The 22,406-nt window shown below is 46.1% G+C and overlaps 1 protein-coding gene across 1 annotated transcript in view; it reads right to left on the bottom strand.

Annotated features, from left to right (window-relative positions):
* The window catches only part of myo5c (myosin VC), a 60,997-nt gene that overhangs the window by 3,605 nt on the left and 34,986 nt on the right, over positions 1–22,406 (bottom strand). The window contains exons 21-38 of the mRNA XM_078427171.1: positions 22,210–22,356; positions 20,092–20,256; positions 19,423–19,516; positions 18,575–18,638; positions 16,641–16,821; positions 16,050–16,143; positions 15,344–15,407; positions 12,719–12,799; positions 11,687–11,867; positions 10,683–10,776; positions 10,445–10,508; positions 9,462–9,630; positions 7,806–7,893; positions 6,531–6,638; positions 4,533–4,687; positions 3,706–3,795; positions 2,394–2,544; positions 1,512–1,797 (exon numbers count right to left, since the gene is read on the bottom strand). Of these exons, the coding sequence (XP_078283297.1) occupies positions 1,512–1,797; positions 2,394–2,544; positions 3,706–3,795; positions 4,533–4,687; positions 6,531–6,638; positions 7,806–7,893; positions 9,462–9,630; positions 10,445–10,508; positions 10,683–10,776; positions 11,687–11,867; positions 12,719–12,799; positions 15,344–15,407; positions 16,050–16,143; positions 16,641–16,821; positions 18,575–18,638; positions 19,423–19,516; positions 20,092–20,256; positions 22,210–22,356 (2,276 nt within the window). The remainder of the gene's footprint in view (positions 1–1,511; positions 1,798–2,393; positions 2,545–3,705; positions 3,796–4,532; positions 4,688–6,530; positions 6,639–7,805; positions 7,894–9,461; positions 9,631–10,444; positions 10,509–10,682; positions 10,777–11,686; positions 11,868–12,718; positions 12,800–15,343; positions 15,408–16,049; positions 16,144–16,640; positions 16,822–18,574; positions 18,639–19,422; positions 19,517–20,091; positions 20,257–22,209; positions 22,357–22,406) is intronic.

Raw genomic sequence — 22,406 nt, 5'->3', positions numbered from 1 at the left:
ATATATATACAGCCGGAAACAGGCCTTTTCGGCCCACCAAGTCCGTGCCGCCCAGCGATCCCCATACATTAACACTATCCTACACCCACTAGGGACAATTTTTAAAAAAACATTTACCCAGCCAATTAACCTACATACCTGTACGTCTTTGGAGTTTTTAATTGAAAAAAAACTGCAGATGCTGGTCTAAATCGAAGGTAGACACAAAACGCTGGAGTAATTCAGCGGTCAGGCAGCATCTCGGGAGAGAAGGAATGGGTGATGCAAGGAGAAAGGCTGAAGAAGGGTCTCGACCCAAAACGTCACCCATTCCTATTCTCCACGGATGCTGACTGACCCGCTGAGTTACTCCATCTTTTTGTGTCTGTCTTCGAATTATAGAACCATGTATTCAAGCACAAGGACTTGTACTTGAAGTGTGCTGAGCTAAAGATAAAGCACAATAAATAATTCAATTTAATACATAACATGTAAAAGATTTACAAGGATGTTGTCAGGACTAGAGGGGTGTGAACAATAGGGAGAGGTTGAGCAGGCTGGGTCTCTATTCCATGGAGCGCAGGAGGATGAGGGGAGATCTTATAGAGATGTACAAAATCATGAGAGGAATAGATCGGGTAGATGCACAAAGTCTCTTGCCCAGAGTAGGGGAATCGAGGACCAGAGGACATAGGTTCAAGGTGAAGGGGAAAAAATTTAATAGGAATCCGAGGGGTAACTTTTTCAGACAGAGGGTGGTGGGTGTATGGAACAAGCTGCCAGAGGAGGTAGTTGAGGCTGGGACTATCCCATCATTTAAGAAACAGTTAGACAGGTTCATGGATAGGACAGGTTTGGAGGGATATGGACCAAGCGCAGGCAGGTGGGACTAGTGTAGGTGGGACATAGTTGGCCGGTGTGGGCGAGTTGGGCCGAAGGGCCTGTTTCCACACAGTATCACTCTATGACTCTATTAGTTGTAGAATGTCATAGAGTCATGGTGCCTTACAATGTGGAAACAGAGCCATCGTACCAACTAGCCCACCCAGGCCAACACGTCCTATCTACACTAGTCCCACCTGCCCATGGGTTCATCATTTCACATGAAGTGTGGTGGGTGTATGGAACGAGCTGCTGGAGGGGGTGGTTGAGGCAAGATAGGCACAAAACGTAGGAGTAACTCAGCGGGACAGGCAGAATCTCTGGAGAAGGAATGGGTGACGTTTTGGGTCGAGACCCTTCTTCACACTGATCAGTCTGAAGAAGGGTCTCGACCCGAAACGTCACCCATTCCTTCTCTCCTGAGATGCTGCCTGACCCGCTGAGTTACTCCAGCATTTTGTGAGGAAATATAGAATGGTTCGTTGTTAGCCGAGGGGGAGGTGGCAAGGAGGTGTACAGTGAACCATTCCTTCTCTCCAGAGATGCTGCCTGTCCCGCCGAGTGACTCCAGCCTTTTGTGTCTACCTGCGGTTTAAACCGGCATCTGCAGATCCTTCCTGCACGTCAGCTTAAGACATGTGCATTTGTACCTGATCTGCATGCCCTTCCTGCAGGAACACATGTCCTTGCGAAGGAGGAGGTTGTTGATGGTGATGGCGCCGATCTGGAAGAAGAGCTGCTTGAGGGCCTGGCGGCTGAGGTCGGTGTCCGTGCCGTGCTGGCACATGGTGCTGAAGAAGTAGCTGAGCTGTTGCAGGATGGAGGAGATGGTGTACTGCTGCGACTCGTCCAGGAAACTGGAGGAGCGCTTCCTCAGTCCGGTCGGCTTCATGCTGGAGATGCCCTGGAGACTCTCGTGTTCCAGCATTCCTGGCACTGAGACAAGTCGTACGCTCACACGTGATAGGAGCAGAATCAGGCCATTCGGCCCATCGTCTATCCCCTCTCCCCCCCCCCAACCCCAATCTCCTGCTTTCACTCATTAACCCCTTAGTTTAGTTTAGAGATGCAGCGCAGAAACAGGCCCTTCGGCCCACCGAGTCCGCGCCGACCAGCCATCCCCGCACATTAATGCTACACTACACACACTAGGGACAGTCTTACATTTACACCAAGCCAATTAACCTGCACCCCTGTAAGTCTTTAGTGTGGGAGGAAACCGAAGATCTCGGAGAAAACCCACGCAGGCACGGGGCGAACGTACAAACTCAGACAGCGTACAGACAGCACCCGTAGTCGGGATGGAACCCGGGTCTCTGGTGCTGTGAGGCAGCAACTCTACCGTTCTGCCACTGTGCCGATCATCTCCAATCCTGTGCTCCAAGGGATAAAGTTTTAGCCTGCCCAAACCCTCGGGATAGCTCAGGCACGCGAGCCGTGGCGAGACCCTCGTGAATCTTCCCTGCACCCTTTCTAGTTTCAAGCATCTCCTGCAGGAATTCCCCAACTGATGCGCGGGAGGGCGTCTTTACCGATCATTGGCTGGAGATCATCTTCCATCACTTTGATCATTTGCTGGTAGATGTGGATCGCCAAGTCGCTCAGTATCTGCCGGTACTCCGACAGGTCAAAGTTCCTCAGGCACTGATCGTTTTGCTGCGCGGTGTTGTGTTTCATAAATTCCTTCATCAAAAATAAATAAATTTACGTTAAAAATACGATACGATAGAACTTTATTGATCCCAGGAGGTAAATTGATCTGCCAACGGTCACAAAACACAAAATACATGAAATTAAAGTGATGACCGGAAAGACTTGGGGGTTGTGCAAACGTTGGGGGGGTGGGGGAAGGGGGGGGGTCAGTCTCAGTCAACCCCACGACAGGAGGGGGAGGAGTTGTACAGTTTGATAGCCACAGGGAAGAAGGATCTCCTATGGCGTTCGTTCTGTGCTGCATCTTGGTGGGACCAGTCCATTGCTGAAGGTGCTCCTCAGGTTGGCCAGTGGGTCACGGAGGGGGTGAGCTATGTAATAATAAGATGGAAGAGAGACCATCCGGGCGATATTGAATACGTTTGTAACTTTATCGGCACTCTGCATGTGACAACTCTTTGCATACATGTATGAAAAACAAGTGTTTAGTTTAGTTTGGTTTAGAGATACAGCGTAGATACAGGCCCTTCAGGCCACCGAGTCCATGCCAATCAACGATCATCCGTTCACTCTCGTTCTATGTTATCCCAATTTCACATCTTACATACTAGGGGCAAATTTACCGAGGCCAATCAGCCTACGAACCCGCACGTCTCTGGAATGTGGAAGGGTACCTGGAGCACCCCAATCGGTCACTGGGAGAGCGTACAAACTCCGTACAGACAGCACCCGTAGTCAGGATCGAACCTGGGCCTCTGGAACTGCAAGGCAGCAACTCTACCACTGTTTTTATTCACAAAGTGCTGGAGTAACTCAGCAGGTCGGGCAGCATCTCGAGAGAGAAGGAACGGGTGACGTTTCGGGTCGAGACCCTTCTTCAGTCTGAAGAAGGGTCTCGACCCGAAACGTCACCCATTCCTTCTCTCCCGAGATGCTGCCCGACCTGCTGAGTTACTCCAGCACTTTGTGAATAAATACCTTCGATTTGTACCAGCATCTGCAGTTATTTTCTTATATTATATAACTCCACCGCTGTGCCACCCCCCGCCAATGGGTTATAAAAATTATGAATAATGTTTAAGAAAATTGGAACATAAACTTTAATATTTAAACAGAAACTAAAGTTGTTTCTAATGGACATTGGAGGTGTAAAGAGTGAACCTGGAATTCAGACATGAATGTTGTTCTTACCTCCTCTCCACTGTACTGCTTGAGACAGTTCAGAAAGTGCACACCGTTTGAAAGCCAGAAAGACAGCATTTCAAAATCTTCATTGTGATTCTGTGAAATACAGCAAAATTTGTAAGGATAAACGTTAGCAAAATCTCATCTAATTTTCTTTAAAAAAAAAATAGAGACAAAAGGAACTGCAGATGCTGGAGTCTTGAGCAAAAATCAAAGTGCTGGAGGAACTCAGCGGGTCAGGCAGCATCTGTGGAGGGAATGGACAGACGAGGTTTAGGGTCAGGACTCTGATTGGAATAACATCACCCCAACTCTCTTTTCCAGCTTTCTCCCCCAGACACCATCGGTCTGAAAGGGATCTCAACCCGAAATGTTGTCTGTCCACAGATGATGCCGAACCCACTGAATTCCACGAGCACTTTGTTTTATTCCAATATAATGGTATTTTTTCAGAGAGAGGCAGACAGGGGCAGGCAGACAGGGGGGGGGGGGGGGCAGACAGGGGGGGGCAGACAGGGGCGGGCAGACAGGGGGGGGCAGACCGAGGCGGGCAGACAGAGGCGGGCAGACAGAGGCGGGCAGACAGAGGCGGGCAGACAGAGGCGGGCAGACAGAGGCGGGCAGACAGAGGCGGGCAGACAGAGGCGGGCAGACAGAGGCGGGCAGACAGGCGGGCAGACAGAGGCGGACAGACAGAGGGAGATATATCAAAATTTCAGTTACTAATATTAAATCTACAGCTAGCTTGTTTTGCTTTATGGTTGAAGTTAAAGTTCTCTTTAAGTTAATTGTTAAAAAAAGAAACATTTCATAGCTAATGATATTTTATCCACCTTGGTGACGTCTTTGATCCCACTGATCAGGGAGTTCATCAGGGATTTCAACATGTCGGCATCGTTACTGTCATCAGCGTAGCGCACACACATGAAGAGAACATACGCGGGCAGCGCAGGGATCATGCCAACCACCACGCCACGCGGTTTCAGCCCTGACAGTACAGGAAAACAAAGGGGAATACAGTAATCCCTAGTATAATAACTATTTAGTATTTCCACAGTCAAACCTACAGCCACGAGAAAAATTGAATGTTAAAGCTAGATGTCACACCAATTAGGATAACTCAGATGCCCAGGAACGAGAGAGACGACAGAGAATGGTGGACACTGCCAGGTCCATCACAGGTACTGCCCTCCCCTCCATCGAAGGGATCCGCAGGAGGCCCTGCCTGGAAAAGACAGCAATATCATCAAAGACTCACACCACCCTGGCCACGCTCTCATTTCGCCACTACCAACAGGAGCACAGGAGCCTCAAAAGCCATAATCACTGGCGGTCACGGCGGCGCAGCGGTAGAGTTGCTGCTTTACAGCGAATGCAGCGCCGGAGACCCCGGTTCGATCCTGACTACGGGTGCTGTCCATACGTTCTCCCCATGACCTGCATGGGTTTTCTCCGAGATCTTCGGTTTCCTCCCAAACACTCCAAAGACGTGCAGGTTTGTAGGTTAATTGGCTTGGTAAATGTAAAAATGGTCCCTAGTGGGTGTAAGATAGTGTTAGTGTGCGGGGATCGTTGGTCGGTGCGGACCTGGTGGGCCGAAGGGCCTGTTTCCGCACTGTATCTCTAAACTAGACTCAGGAACAGCTGTTTCCCAGCAACAATGAGGGTCCTAAACACCATGTATATGAACCTCAGCGATGAACTTCTATGGACTGTGTCCTAGGTTGCGCTACGGCCTTTGGTTTTGCCCTATTATTACTTAATGTTACTGATTATTAATTTATTGTGCAGGTCCATCACCGATTTTCCAGTGATTGATGGTCTGGCACCTCCTCTAACCTGGTCAAAACTAAGAGAGCATACTTTAACCCCCCCCCACGGAAATCCCCCCGAAAATGTGGGGCCAAGGCCGGGGTGAGGTAGCCGATCTCGACCTCATCGGGACTTCCACGATGAGGCGGGTCAAATTTGCCCCCTACGGCCAGGGCTCTGGAACTCCGGCCTGGCAGGAGCCGGCTGATCCGTTCCCATAGCCGACTTTCACGGCGGACTTTGCGGCCCGGTATCACGGCCCCTTGGCAGCCCAGGCGGAATGTTCTGGTACCATCGGACCCCTCTCGGAGACCCTGACCACGGTTGGTCCAGCCAAATTGGATAATCCAGAAAGGCTCTGGAAAATCAGTGGTGGGCCTGCATCATATATTATTACATTCTCCGTGTGATATCACTGTATCTCTGTGTGATACATCACAGTAAAGGGCCTGAAAGGTGCAACCACTAAGGATATTATTGCTAGAACTTATTTCATGCTGCATCTTTCAACAAACTCAATCAATGATGGTCAGGGTTTTACAGGCGGAGAAAAGGCTTGGAAGTGACTCATTTTTATTTGATTATTTGATTGGTGGGCCGGGAGAAGGGAATTATGATGGGAGTTGTTCCTTTACATTCACCAGCGCCAATGTTTCTATCTCCTTCCATTGGCAATCAAGGAGGAATTAATTTATGGGCGGCACGGTGGCGCAGCGGTAGAGTTGCTGCCTCACAGCGCCGGAGACCCGGGTTCGATCCTGACTACGGGTGCTGTCTGGTTGTACGGAGTTTGTACGTTCTCCCCGCGACCTGCGTGGGTATTCTCCGAGATCTTCGGTTTCCTCTCACATTCCAAAGAAGGAGGTCTTTGTAGGTTAATTGGCTTGGTGTAAACGTAAAATTGTCACTAGTGTGTGCTGGATAGTGTTAGTGTGCAGGGATCGCTGGTCGGCGCGGGCTCGGTGGGCCGAAGGGCCTGTTTCCGCGCTGTATCTGGAAACTAAATCAAACAACTTTACCTAAAATTAGATTGTTGATGAGTTTCTCTTCGTCTTCGGTTTTGCATTCCAGCATTCCAAGGTACTCCCTCCTCGAAACCAGGCTGACGTTTGCATTGGTCTGATTAACTGTTGAAATGATGCAAACATTTACAGGCAAATCAAATTCCCCCTGTCAAAGGCATTTATAACCTCAGAATCTCCCGTGACTGCGTGTGACCCACTTCACAGCTGTTATTTTTGAAGTAGCAGCATAATGCATTAAATGTCAACTGTGGAGAAATGAGACTGCAGATGCTGGAATCTTGGAGAAAAAACACAAAGTGCTGGAGGAACTCAGCAGGTCAGGCAGCGTCTGTGGAGGGAAATGGACTGATGGTGTTTCAGGTCGAGACTTTTCTTCAAACTGATGGAGTTTGGGGGGGGGGAGAGAAAGCTGGAATGGGGAGGGGCAAAGCCTGGCAAGTGATAGGTGGATACAGGCGAGGTGAGGGGGGGATTGGCAGACGGGTGGAGTTAGTGCAATGGCTAGAGGTGAAAAGGAGACAAAAGGAATAAGGATGTAGAGGATAGAGAACGAAATGAGAAGCCAGAGGGAGGGATATAGGTGGAAGGGGGCACCTTTCCCTATTTCCCCTCCTCTACATGCTCATCTCCCATCCCCGAGTCTTTCATTTCTCTTTCATCCATCTTCTTTCCCCTTCCCCTTCTCTTTTCCAGTCCCCCCCCCCCCCCCCACTCCACCAGTCAGAGACGTTTCCTGACCTGAGACGTTGTCCGTCCATACCCTCCACAGATGCTGCCTGACCCGTTGAGTTCCTCCAGCACTTGGTGTTTTGCTCAGTTATCAACCGCGCCCTTCTCTTTATCTTTAATAACTACTATGCCTTGATCACAAATGTTAAGATAGATAATCAACATTTTCTCCCTACTAACTAGAACTCGGTGGCGCAGTGGGTCGAGCTGCTGCCCCACAGTGCCAGAGACCCAGTTTCCATCCTGAGCTCGGGTGCTGTCAGTGCGGAGTTTGCACGTTTGCACGTTCTCCCTGTGACCAGGTGGGTTTCCTCCAGGTGCTCTGGTTTCCTCCCACATCCCGAAGACGTATGTGTTTATAGGATAATTGGCCTCCTCAAGTGTGTCGGGGAGAGTGGATGAGAAAGTGGGATAACTTAGTACTGGTGTGACAGGGCGATCCACGGTCGGTACGACTCGTCGGGCCGAAGGGGCTGTTTCTGGGCTGCATCTCTGAACTAAAACTAAACATCATTTACAGATGGAACCCTCGTTCCATACCTTTATCAGACGTTTTGGTTAACGACTTGATCTGTTTCTGTAACTTCTTTATTTGCCTTTCTTTCTGCTCAAGTTGTTCCTCGAGATCCTTCAAAACAAAACAGAAGCCGGATTATTGCTCTGCTGATATTAATGTTCAATGTCTGATTAATACAACAGCTTAGTGCTACACGCCAGATAGCTTCTCAAAAACTAAACGTGATTCAATAGCAGAAAACACAACATCTATTATTGAGGATAAAATGAACTGTTCACTTTATAGTCAGATTAGTTGAAGCAGTTGATCGTCAAATGAGTTTGACAGATTATTTAACCGATTGTTACCCATATAGTTTTTACCCATATAGATACTAATCCAATAAAGTTTTCTTCTTAAATTTTAATTTCCCCTCTAATCTTGACAAGAAAAGAATAATTCCTATTTATCTCCTAATTATTTGGATTACTGTACAATTTATGACTTTAAACTGTCAAGCTAAACATGGAGAAAAGTTTACAATGCCATGAATATCTGCAATAAACATTTCATTTATCAGTCAAATTAAGAATGGCCTGTCTGTGACATCAGTTCACCATCACTGGAGCATATCATACATGTTCTATGTTGTTGATAGGAGTATTGAAATGCCCATTGTATGTAGGACACGAGAGACTGCAGATGCTGGAATCTTGAGCAAAACACAGTGTTGAAGGAACTCAGAGGGTCAGGCAGCATCCAGAGAGGAAATGTTGTCCATTCTCTCCCCAGATGCCGTCTGACCCATTGAGTTCCACCTGCACCCTGTGTTCTGCCCTTTGAATTTAATCAAGCCCAAATCCCCCAAGAGGTGATGTTGGAATTCAGACTAGTAAACACAAGGAACCGCAGAAGCTGGATTCTTGAGCAACAAATACAAAGCGCTGGAGTAACTCAGCCGTTCAGGCAATTTCTCCAGAAGGGTCTCGACCCGAAACGTCACCCATTCCTTCTCTCGCTGAGTTACTCCAGCATAGTGTGTCTGTCCTCACAGGACATGGATCTGCGACGTTTCGGGTTGGGAAGGGTCTGAAGGAGGTTCCCGACCTGAAACGTCGCCAATCCATGACCACAAGAGATGCAGTGCAGGAGAAAGAATTAGAGGCTAGAAGATGATGAGAGAGAGAGAGAGAGAGAGATGATGTTCATAAGTTCAAAAGTGATGGGAGCAGAATTAGGCCATTCGGCCCATCAAGTATACTCCGCCGATCAATCATGGCTGATTTGTCTCTCCCTCCTAGCATTCTCCTGCCTTCTCCCCATAACCACTGACACCCTCTCTGATCCTCCAGCCTACCTCACTGCAGGCGAGTGCACTTTGTTAACCTGCACTTTCCCTGCGGCTCTAACGCGCTGTTTTCTATGTTTCGCTGTCTTATGCCCCCGGGCACGGTCTGGTCTCCCCGCGGTATAAACAGGACATAGTTTACCAGTGGATGTGGTGAGTACTGTTTCAATGCCCTCGAGCAATGGCAGGGTGCCAGGGCCAACATTATGCTGAGTAACTCCAGCACCTTATGTTTTAATGTTTGGAATTCAGACCATGTTGGTTCGTTCTTCTTCTTAGACTGCCGTGCAAAAAAAGTTTTTTCAAGTTTTCCACCAACATCCACAACGCACCCAATTCGCCAAAAACTCACCGAGTTTTCCATGGTTAACTGCGATGCTTCATTCTGCATCTTGCTGCTGGTTGTGCTATCGGTTTTTGTACGATTCAGCAGCTGGTAATTCTCATTCTGAAGTTGTCTGAATTTTGTAACCAATTCCACATTCTCCTTTGCACAGTTATCTTTCTCAGACTCTAACAATCTATATATTGTTGACAAATTGAGAACAACATTTGTTACTGCGCTGCAGAGAATTAACAACGCTGATATTTTCATTAGACACGGAAGCTGGGGAATTGGCTATTCGATTTAAATAGCAAATGATTTTGGTGTTCTGGGACTTCCTAGTGTTGTTATAAATAAGGATACAAACAGAATAATTAATATTTGGGGCTGATTTCAGTTATAAAATAAGTGAAACTATTCATCATGAAAATTGAGTTAAACGGAAGTTAAAAATACCACTGAATCTCTCTGTGTTTTTATACTTGGCATTGTCTCTTGTGAGTTATTGGCAAGGAACAAGCATCATAAATCATATCTCATTACATAATTACCCTTCCAGAAGTAGAAAAAGGCTCTTAATTGCACTAGTTTATAAGTCATACGTGGAGAATATATACAACAGCTATTCAATTTAGATTTTACAAAAGATTTCTTGGAATCCGCTCAGAAATTTCTATTTTTTTTTACACAAAGAACGAGCAGTGGCATCTTTGAAGATTGGCTTTGGCACTACTGGAGGCTTTTAATTAAATCGCTGATCATGCATTTCAGCAGGAATGACTGGAGAGCTTGCAAGTACAATCTGAAGAAGGGTCTCGACCCGAAACGTCACCCATTCCTTCTCTCCAGAGATGCTGCCTGCCCCGCTGAGTTTTCTGTGCCTACCTATCTTGAGCAATGGCACAATTTCGGGTACTTTCAGTCGAAAGAATATCTGCAGCAACTCACAGTGATTGATGCAAGACAAGGGTAAGCCCTGATGAAATGCACTAATATTAGACTTATCACACCTTCTTTGGACTCCTTCATCTTCAAGACTGCCTTGCATTTGATCAGTAACTTCGTCCATTTTCTCTGTAAGTTGCAATTATTTGTAATTAATACATGCAAAGCTGGATTTTGGGTTTTTTTATATTAAAAAAAAAAGATTTTGACGACTGCAAAACTTTAATTGAAGTGTAAAAAGTCAACGAAGCACAACATTAAGTTGTGCGCTTGAGATGAACGCTGCGCGGCACATATAGTCACCTTTCATTTTCACAACCTGCCCCTTCAGGTGGCTCTCAATGTCTTGTTTCTCTTTGTGTAGCTCTAGGATCTGCACTTTGAGTTCGGGAATAACCTGATGTACACAAAAATGGTTTACTCCAAAGAACATCAATTCAATACCATCAACAACATAGATTGTACTGCAGCTCAGTGTCATCATAACGTCATGCATATGCACATACTTGGCCAATAAACTTATTCGTTTATTCATTTATTCATAAAGTCATGTGATAGCAGAATTAAGCCATTGGGCGCATTAAGTCTACTCCGCCATTCAATCATGGCTGACCTATCTCTCCCCCCTAACCCCTGCCTTCTCCCCATAACCCCAGACACCCGTACTAATCAAGAATCTATCTATCCCTGCCTTAAAAATATCCATGGCCTCCACAGCCTTCTGCGGCAATGAGTTCCACAGATTCACCACCCTCTGACTAAGGAAATTAATGAGCCAATGCTGAAGGAAAATAGCTCAGCATGAATGATATTCTGGAGACACCGACAGAGTCGGTTTGTGGGTAGCACATTAACGGGTTATTCATACATTCATTCTTTACACAGAGGGTGGTGAACGCCTGGGACCGCTGCCAGGGGTGCTGGTGGACTCTATTCAAAAGCCTTTTTAACGTTATATAGCGGTGTTAAAAATGTTTTTTTAGAGAGGCACATGAGTACGCAGGGAATGGAGGATATGGACCATGTGCAGGCAGAGTTTAACTTGGCATTATGTTCAGTGCGGACACTGTGGGCTGACGGTCCTGTGCTGTGCTGTTTTATGTCGCGTGCTCGAATTTATAAATCAATTTCTCTTTCACGCTCCCTGCAATTTTTTTCTTTTTCTTTTAGTTAATTATTATTATTTTTTTTCCACGCAGGTCTACCACCGATTGTCCGGCACCTTTGGTTCCAGAGCCCTTTCTGGATTAGTCTGAAGAAGGGTCTCGACCCAAAGCTCTACGACTCCAAGAAGATAATTGACGCACCATGTTGTCATTGGCCAGTCTTGACATCTCCAGCCGAACGGTCTCATTGGCCTGGTTCTCCTCTTGCAACCTCTGCTGCAGGTGTGTTGTCTGCTCACACAGATGCTCAATCTTCAAACTGAGGTCCTCGATGTCCTTCTCGTAGTTCTCTTTCTGTGACTGTATGTGCGTCTCCATCACTCTGCGTAAGGTGGAGGCCCACAGTACATAGTTACACCATGGCAATTGTTAAATAGCCCGAGACACAAAACCCCACTGGAAGAGTCATTAATCAAGAGCGCAAGGTCAGAAGAGGAAAGGATAGTTTATTTTGATAGCTGAGTCTGAAGAAGAGTCTCGACCCAAAATGTCATCCATTCTTTCTCTTCAGAGGTGCTGCCTGATCCGCTGAGTTTAGTTTTTAGTTTAGTTTAGAGATACAGCGCGGAAACAGGCCCTGTCGGCCCACCGGGTCAGCGCCGACCAGCGATCCCCGCACATTAACACTATCCAATACCCACTGGGGGACAATTTTTACATTTATACCAAGCCAATTAACCTACAAACCTGTACGTCTTTGGAGTGTGGGAGGAAACCGAAGATCTCGGAGAAAATCCACGCAGGTCACGGGGAGAACATACAAACTCCGTACAGACGGCGCCCGTGGACGGGATCGAACCCGGGTCTCCGGCGCTGCATTCACTGTAAGGCAGCAACTCTACCGCTGCGCCACCGTGCCACCCGGTAACTTAATTACTTAAAGCGCAGCAAGTAATGGATAACTGCCACATCAGTACAAGTGTGCATCAAGAAGATTTAACTCTCTCCATTAACATACACTCTATCAACATTAATATAATTGGAAGTACTTTGGAAGAGTCAATGGTATAATAGTGTGCTGTTCCCACAATATTTACTTTGCTCTGGGAGACACAAGTACATACATTATTGCCATATGCAGATATTAATTCCTTGCCGTTGCATGAAACACCAATAAATAATTCTGTAACGTTACCATTATCTACTTAAAAAGGGATCTATTAATTGTATTACCTGCTTGCTCTTTTCAATCCTTCATAGGCAAACCAGAGCTCCCCATCTTCATTCAGCTGCTCCATATCCTCTGGAGAAAGCCTTCAATTAAACGGAATTTTACAAATTATTTTGCCACATTTAATCATGATTTTTTAAATCAAGACACCACATGTGCCAGGAGGAACTGCAGATGCTGGTTTAAACCAAAGATAGACACAAAAAGCTGGAGTAACTCAGCGGGTCAGGCAGCATCTCTGGAGAGAAGGAATGGGTGACGTTTCGGGTCGAGACTGAAGGAGTTACTCCAGCTTTTTGTGTCTCTCTTCCGAAAAGTACCACAGTTTTCTAACGTTTTCTTTGAGTGCAAATCTGACTCCTACCTCACTGTCTGACTAGTGATAGTACCGTCCTTATAGTCAGAGCTGTACAGCATTGAAACAGACCCTTCAGCCCACCTTGTCCATGCCCACCAAGTTGGCATGTTGGGCTTGTCCTATTTGCCTGCATTTGCCTTGAGTTGAGTTGGGTTTAGTTTATTGCCACTTGTACCGAGGTACAGTGAAAAGCTTTTGTTGCATGCTAACAGTCAGCAGAAAGGCAATATCTATCCAAATGTCTTTTAAAAGTCATAATTGTGTCCACTTCTATAGCTTCCTCATGCAGCTTATTCCAGATACGGACTGGAATTCAATTCACGTTACTATAAACCAGCTGTAACCATTTAATAATAGATTATAATAACCAACACAATGAGACCGAAACTTCTTTAATAATCTAAGCTGTCATCTTAATTCTTATTTTATTGGGGGTTTTTTTTAACAAATCTTTTTTATGTTTGCCTTTCAGAGGCTCTTCATTAAAGTGTTTATAAAACTTTATTTCTCCATAAATTGCATTTTAATACTACAATTTTCACCATAATCGCTGTCTACCCAAATAAAGACAGACCAGGAAGCCAATTAACCTATAAACCTGTATGTCTTTGGAATGTGGGAGGAAACCGGAGCACCCGGAGAAAGCCCACGTGGTCACAGGGAGAACGTACAAACTCAGCACCCGTGGTCAGGATCAAACCGGGACAGTGGTATTTAAGAAGCTTTTAGATAAGGCACATGGATATGCAGGGAACGGAGGGATATAAATCACGTGTAGGCAGAAGGGATTAGTTTATCTCGACATTATGTTCAGAGCAGACATCGTGGGCCAACCGACTAGTTCCTGCGCTGTATGTTCTATGTTCTAAATACACTCGTGTTCTGAATTGGCTTTCAGCATTTTCTAAGATAGTGGTGGAGTTTATTGCAATCCAACCGAATACAACATCTTTGGCACATAAGACATCAAAGTTTAACTATCAGTCCGAAGAAGGGTCTTGACCCAAAACGTCACCCATTCCTTCTCTCCAGAGATGCTGCCTGACCCGCTGAGTTACTCCAGCGTTTTGTGTCTATCTTCAGTGTAAACCAGCGTCTGCAGTTCCTTCCTACATAAAGTTTAAACCTCGTTTGTTTATTCATATCACACATACCCAAAGATGTGATAGTGACTGAAAGGAGCTTCAGTGAGTGACATTTGAGAATATTTGGATGTCACCTTACCAGGTGGTCTTGCCAACAAGTCATTTTGGTGTATTAGCTGCAGTTTGGTTATGAACTGCAGCAGATGGTACACGCCCACAGTCTGAGCCGATGATTCAAAACTGACGTGCTGTTCTCTCACTAATTTCGTTGGTGCGAGTCCAGGTTTTACTTCATTGCATATTGAAATAAAACATCGTTTCGCACAAACATCACCTCTGTCAGTTCCCAGAGCAACACACCTCTTGAGTGACGCAAGTATTATTTCTGCTAAATCGAAGCATGACAATTTATAGCAAAACACAAAGTGCTGGAGTACCCGAGCGAGCCAGGCAGCATCAATGTACGTAATGAATATTCTCCCCCTCCCCCCCCCCACAATCACTGAAGAAGGGTTCCGCCCCGAAATGCCACCTATCCATTTTCTCCAGAGATGCTGCCTGACCCGCTGAGTTACTCCAGCACTTTGTGTCGACCTCTGGTATAAACCGGCATCTGCAGTTCATTTAAATTGCATTAATCAGTGGAGGGACATTTCAGGTCATGTTCCTTCTTCAGACTGGTTATATCAACCCAGACTCTCTGTCCACTCCCTCCACAGACGCTGCCTGACCTGCAAAGTTACTCCAGCCCTCGGCTTGGTTTAGTTCCTTCTCTCCAGCGGTGCTGACTGACCCGCTGAGTTACTCCAGCACTTTGTGTCTACCTTTGGTTTGGTGAAACAGCATGGACACAGTCCCTTCAGCCCATCAGGCCCATGCCAACCATCGATTACCCATTCACCCTATTTCCATTCTATCCCAGTTTCTCATCCATTCCCTAAACATCAGTGGCAATTTACAGAGGGCCAATAAACCCACAAACACGCGTGTCTTTGGGAAGCTGGAGCACCCGGAGGAAACCCACACGGTCGCAGGAAGAGCGTGCAAACTCCACGCAGACAGCACCCGAGGCCAGATGCTGTGAGGCAGAAGGTCTACCAGCTACGCCACTGGGCCGCCCACACACTGTTTTGCTCAAAGATTCCAGCATCCGCGGTCCCGTGCGTCTTGATGAAACTGTATACCTCTTTCGTAACTCTTCACCCTCAAGGCCGCTGAGGAGTTGATGCGTGATCTCTTCCACTTTTTCTGTGAAAAACAGCAAGATTTGGTTCAGAGACACAGCGCGGAAAAGGGCTCATCGGCCCACCGAGTCCTCGCCGACCAGCGATCCCGGCACACTCGCACTACCCCACGCACACTAGAGACAATTTACAATTTTTCCAAAGCCAATTAACCTACAAACCTGCACGTCTTTGGAGAGTGCGAGGAAACCGGAGCGCCCGGAGAGAACCCACGCAGGTTACGGGGAGAACGTTCAAATCCCATACATGCAGCACAGGTAGTCAGGCAGCAACTCTACCGATACGCCCATGATAATTGTACGATTTTACGTTTGCAAAGGCTTATAATATCGCGTGCTGCACGTCACATTTGCAATTTTGCTGACGATTTAGAATCAAATACCACAGTACAATCAGCACAACTTCAACCTCGGTCATTCCCCAGGGAGAATCACAGCATGGACATCAGGCTTGAAGTTCATTATTGCCACTTGTACCGAGATATAGTGAGAAAGCTTTGTTTTTGCAAGCAAGCTAATGAGTGGCACTTGCAAAGAAATAACTGGTCAAAAGTCCACTTTGTAAGATTGAACATTCACAACAATATTTTCTTTGAATAGTCAGCATGCACTGTGCTCATTCATAAGGGGACTTAAACCAGTGTTACCTCTCATTTCTTTCCTTTGATTTTGCAGGCACATTTCTAGACCTTGTTTCGTCAGTTCAAGTGTCGTGATATCCCCTTTCAGTTTTGGGATTATCTGTGGATTGGATGAGTCACCTGTTAATTCGTGTACAGATCTGATGGTCAGTCATCACCAGGTTAGGGTTGCCAACTTCCTCACTCCCGAATACGGGACAAAGGGTGACGTCACCGCCCCGCGCCCCACGTGACCTCACCCAGCCAGCGGCCACGTGCTCCTGCTCCACCAATGGCGGCCGCTACCAGGCCGCTACAGTTTAAGAATAAGGGGTAGGCCATTTAGAACGGAGATGAGGAAAAACTTTTTCAGTCAGAGAGTTGTAAATCTGTGGAATTCACTGTCTCAGAAGGCAGTGGAGGCCAATTCTCTGAATGCATTCAAGAGAGAGCTAGATAGAGCTCTTAAGGATAACGGAGTCAGGGGGTACGGGGAGAAGGCAGGAACGGGGTACTGATTGAGAATGATCTGCCATGATCACATTGAATGGTGGTGCTGGCTCAATGGGCCGAATGGCCTACTCCTGCACCTATTGTCTATTGTCCTGTTGTACATACCAGCGCTTCATTAGTCAGTTGTGCCAGTTCCTTCCGCAGATCCTCATTTGCCAGATACTCATCGTGGACCTGTTCCTGCAGTTGTGTTCTTTCCTCTCGCAGGTGCTTCACTTCATCGTTCAGCGCCCCAATTTGATTCTCATAGTCCTCCGTCTGGATCTGAAAATTGTTCTCTGATTTCCTAAAGGGAACAGAGCAGGAAAGAGCGAGATTAGCCTGAAAATAGCATTGTCCACAGCTGTCAGCAAATCTCTTTCTCGTGTAATTATAGACGCAAAATGCTGGAGTAACTCAGCGGGACGGGCAGCATCTCTGGAGAGAAGGAACGGGCGACGTTTCGGGTGGAGACCCTTCCTCAGTCTGAAGAAGGGTCTCGAGCGAAACGCCACCCGTTCCTTCTCTCCAGCGATGCTGCCTGTCCCGCTGAGTTACTCCAGCATTTTGTGTCTATCTTCAGTGTAAACCAGCATCTGCAGTTCCTTCCTATACAGATATCTCTTACTGGTGTACATTGTAGATCATTGAAAGTTACAATAGTCAAGTGAAGTGAGTCAAGAGTGTTTAATTGTCCTTTGTACTTGCCACAGAACAGTGAAATTCTAACTTGCTGCAGCATAAGTAGCCCAAAACTCCAATAACACACAAATATTTAATAATCAAGAATACAATAAATTAATAGTCAGCCATATTCGGTAACCAGGCCATAATAATGCAAAACTGGAGCCCATAGTGTAACAAAAAAAAAGTCCATAATAGATCATGTATAAACAATGAACTGCACATGCTGGTTTACAAAAAAAGACACAAAGTGCAGGAGTAACTCAGCTGGTCATGTGGCATCCCGGGAGAACATGATTCAGTGACGTAGGGGAAAAAAACTAGCAGATGCTGGTTTAATTCTCTCTCACTTGTCTCACTGTCTCCGACTACATTCTATCATTGTCCCGCCCCCTCCCTTGACATCAGTCTGAAGAACCCGAAACGTCACCCAGTCCTTCTCTCCCGAGATGCTGCTTGACCCGCTGAGTTACTCCAGCATTTTGTGTCTACCCATGATTTAGTGATGTTTTGGGTTTGGGCCTTCTTCAGACTGGTGAAGTGTCCCAACCTGAAACGTCACCTATGCATGTTCTCTAGGGATGATGCCATTGATCCATTGAGTTAATCCAGAGCTTTGCGGTTTTTTTTCTCCATAGGAGATCATGGTTGCGGAGGCTGAGGGTAGTGTTGTGCAGCGTTCAAATGCCTCAGCAAGGACAAGATGGTGCTGGAGTGTGGTGAATCAACTAGCTGTTCCCAGAGGAGGATCTGCTCTCATCTGATACAATCGTTCAACTCTGCTAATTCTCTTTTCTACCTGTACAATGCTGAGAACTACCTTCCCCTTTGCTCTAAGTCTTGCTCTAAGTTTTCCTTGGATGTTTTTTTGTATAGCGTTATTATATTTGATTGGATGCATTGCAAAACAAAGCTTTTCACTGTATCTTGGTACAAGTGACAATAATAAACCTAGACCCAATAGTTGCAAAATGAGGCCATGTATCCCATTACAGGCCCGTAAATGCAATAACACACAGGTAAATATATTATAATTAATAATACAATAATGTGTGAACGAAGATATCGCTGTTGCAAATGCCGCTTATTTCCATCACCAAATCTTTAAGAACCTCAACTTTCTTTGAAATTCTCCTTAAGGTCCACTTTTTTCAACCTAACCTTTTGTCAAGTATAACTTTCCTTGGTCCAATGTTTGCTTGTCTTTTCAAATTATAATTCTGATAATTTTTTTATTTTTTTTAAAGTGTAAAACATTGCTATGATTGGTTTGTAGCGTTTAAACTGTTGTTCTGTTGATATCTTGTTGGCTGCACTTTGTGTCTATTCTTGTAAACCAGCATCTGTAGTTCCTTGTTTCTACCGATATGATGTACCTTCTTTGATGCTCTTCCCTTTCCAAATTGCCAAGATGCATCTGTGTAATTTGATCCACTTTTACTGTAAATAAACAGAAATGATCAAATACGCATTGTGCAGTGGTTATCGAAACAGACAGGCCCATCGGCTCGGCTCCAATCATCAGTGTCAACAACATTGAGGATTCATTGTTCCAGCAGGGACTTGATCAAAATGGGTGCACTGATTTGCTTCCGTTTTCTCTTCTGAGAGTAGATTCTTGATGAAGGTCTCGCTTCAAGATCTCCTCCAGAATCCAAACTAACTCTCCTTGGTCGCGCTAACTGCACTGTCAAAGGTGACGTTCAAAAATGGTTGGTATCTAAGTGCAGGTATACACCCTTTATACATGCTTTAAACACCCTTTCATTTATTTTATTTTATTTTAGAGATACAGCGCGGAAACAGGCCCTTTGGCCCACCGAGTCCGTACCGACCAGCGATCCTCAAACAATAACACTACCCTACACACATTAGGGACAATTTACAATTTTACCCAAGCCAATTAACCTACAAAACCTGTATGTCTTTGGAGTGTGGGAGGAAACCAGAGATCCCGAAGAAAACCCACACAGGTCACGGGGAGAACGTACAAACTCCGTACAGCGAGCACCCGTAGTCAGGATTGAACCTGGGACCCTGGCGCTGTAAGGCAGCAACTCTACCCCCTGTGCCACCGTGCCCCCCGTTGGGGGAGATTACCACTGTTTTTCTTCATGCCCAAAGACAGACATGTCATCCAACAGTTCCTGACAGAGCTAACACCTGGCACCGTTAATACTTGGGCGCTAACATCAAAATCTACTTCTGCAGAGAGAAACCGTACCTTTCATTTCTTGGGTCTGTTCTTGGTGTTGCTTCTTCAACTTCTCATTTTGGCCCCGCAGTGTTAACGTTTCCTTTCGAAGCTCTGACAGTACCTGCGAGAATTTAAAAATAAAAGGAAGAATTAAGATAGAGGCACAAGGAACGGCAGATGCTGTAATCTAGAGCTGGAGGAACTCAGCGGGTCAGGCAGCGTCTGTGGAGGGAACGGACAGGTGACGTTTCGGGTTGAGGTCCTTCTTCGAAGGGCTGCACGATGGTGCAGCGGTAGAGCTACTGCCTTACAGCGCCAGAGATCCGGGTTCAATCGGAACTACGGGTGCTGTCTGTACGGAGTTTGTACGTTCTCCCTGTGACCTGCATGGGTTTTCTCCGTGATCTCTGGTTTCCTCCCACACTCCAAAGACGTACAGGTTTGTTGGCTTGGTGTAAATGTAAAATTGTCCCTAGTGCGTGTAAGATAGTGTTAATGTGCGAGGATCATCGGTCGGTGGGCCGAAGGGCCTGTTTCTATGCTCTGCTTCTAAACTAAAAAAAAATAAAGTATAAAGTTGACCTGGCAGTAACTTTATAGAAAATGGAAAGTTAAATTCTTCCGCATGCATCCCCTTGGCAACAGTAAGTTAATCCACTTGAATAGGATTCTGTGTTGTTCCATAAAAAGAATTACCTGCTCTGTTTGTGACTTGCTTTTCTTCATTTGGTCTTCGATGAATTTCTTTTGCGTCATCGTTTTTTTCAACTCTTCCTCAACTTTGCGAAACTTGCCCACATCGGTCGAGTGAAGTGTGGATATGGAAGTCAAACGTTCCAGCAAGCCTTTGTTCTCTTTGCCCTGGCACCAGACACCACACACAGATTCACAAATATTCAACGGTTATTTTACCAAAACAAATTAAATATTCACCATGCATCACCCAAGACACGGAGGAGTCAAAACCGCTCCGTTGTTGAAAAGATTGCATCCAAATCATTTTAAACTTGTGCAAATAAACTCGGGCGTACTATTTTGAGACGTAACTGGCTTCACGGAACATTCCAGAATAATTTTTCCTGATATTTGCTCATGAATCACAAAATAATTCTGACCTAGACGTAACTGAGATAGATAGAAACATATCACAAACCTGCTCGTCAACATTTCTGAAAAATTACTAGCATCATTCTGCAACAGCATGGAAACAGGCTAAACTCGCCCATGAAGACCCATCTAAGCTAGTCCCGTTTGCCTGCATTTGGCCCATATATCCCTCGAAACTTTTCTTATCCGCGTACCTGTCAAAATGTCTTTCAGATGTTGTTCTTGTACCTGCCGCAACTACCTCCTCTGGCAGCTCGTTCCACAAGCTCACCACCCTCTGCGTGCAAAAGCTGCCCCTCAGGTTCCCGTGAAGGCGGATCTCAGAGATTTGAGGTGGCACAGTGGTCGCAGCTGGTAGAGCTGCTGCCTCTCAGTAGCAGAGACCCGGATTGAATCCTGACCTTGGCTGCTGTCTGTGTGGAGGTTGTACATTCGGCCAGTGACGGCATGGATTCCATCTGGGTGCTCCAGTTTCCTAACCCCCCCGTCAATCTCATCAAACCACTCCAGATTCTCCTTGAAAAGCCAAGAGCCTCTGCATAGATGAGGGGTGATCAAAATCATAAGAGGAACAGATCGGATAGGTGCACAGAGTCTCTTGCCCAGAGTAAGGGAGTTGAGAACCAGAAGACATAAGTTTAAGGTGAGACTGGAAAGATTTAATAGGAATCGGAGGGGTAACTTTTTCCACACATAGGGTGGTAGGTGTATGGAACGAGCAGCCAGAACAGTTAGTTGAGACAGGTGCAATTACAATATTTAAGAAACATTTAGACAGGAATATGTATAGGAAGGCTTTAGAGGGATATGGGCTAAATGCAGGCAGGTGAGACTAGTGTATATGGGACATGTTGGTCGGTGTGGCCAAGTTAGGCCGAAGAGCCTGTTTCCACGTTGTAAGACTCTAGGCCTACTATGGACGCATTTTCAGGGTGCCCCATGAAACCATCAACGCTGCATGACTCCTGCCTCTGGGAGTCCACAGACTGCCTTCTGGGAAGAACTCCTGTCATGGAGTCTTTAGCAGTTGCAACACAGACCTTTTCCCTGAACCACCAAAGCAACACAACACAAGTAGATAGAGTGGTGAAGAAAGCCACCTTCATTGGCCAGGGCATTGAGCACAAGAGTCAGGATGTCATGATGCAGCTTTAAAGGTTGTTGGTTGGGCTGCATTTGGAGTATTGTTTGCGGTTCTGGGCACCCCATTACATACATCCCCCCCATTTAACCTTTTATCTATAATTACATAGAGACTGGGAGGTCTATACCCTATATGTATTTTGAAACTGGATTTATATTAAGGCTACTGTGGATAGAGTGGATGTGGAGAGGATGTTTCCACTAGTGGGAGAGTCCAGGACTAGAGGCCATGGCCACAGAATAAAAGGACATATATCTTAAGAAAGGAGTTGAGGAGGAATTTCTTTAGTCAGAGGGTGGTGAATCTGTGGAATTCATTGCTGCAGACGGCTGTGGAGGCCACGTCATTGTTTTTTTTATTTTAAGGTGGAGCTTGACAGATTCTTGATTAGTGCGGGTGTCAGGGGTTATGGGGAGAAGGCAGGAGAATGGGGTTGAGAGGGGAAAGGTAGATCGGCCATGATTGAATGGCGGAGTAGACTCGATGGGCCGAATGGCCTCCAACTTATGAACACGCAATGTCTGTGTGTATCCTTCCAGCCGGCTGGTAAACATGAAACCCACCTGCTCGTCCAGTTTCCTGTGGAGTTGTTTCACACGAAACGTGAGCTGGATGTTCAAAACAAATCTGCGTATACTCTGGTACCGGCGCCGTACCAGCCAGGCACGGACATGCTTTTGAATTATTAACGCTTTCTGGTCCTTCACCATCTGTAACAAATATTGAACAAAGTTAAGACTACCTTCCATGGTGTCCTGCA

Source organism: Rhinoraja longicauda, chromosome 33 (assembly GCF_053455715.1).
Source record: "Rhinoraja longicauda isolate Sanriku21f chromosome 33, sRhiLon1.1, whole genome shotgun sequence".
NCBI lineage: Eukaryota > Metazoa > Chordata > Chondrichthyes > Rajiformes > Arhynchobatidae > Rhinoraja > Rhinoraja longicauda.
This window is presented reverse-complemented; position numbering and strand designations above follow the sequence as displayed.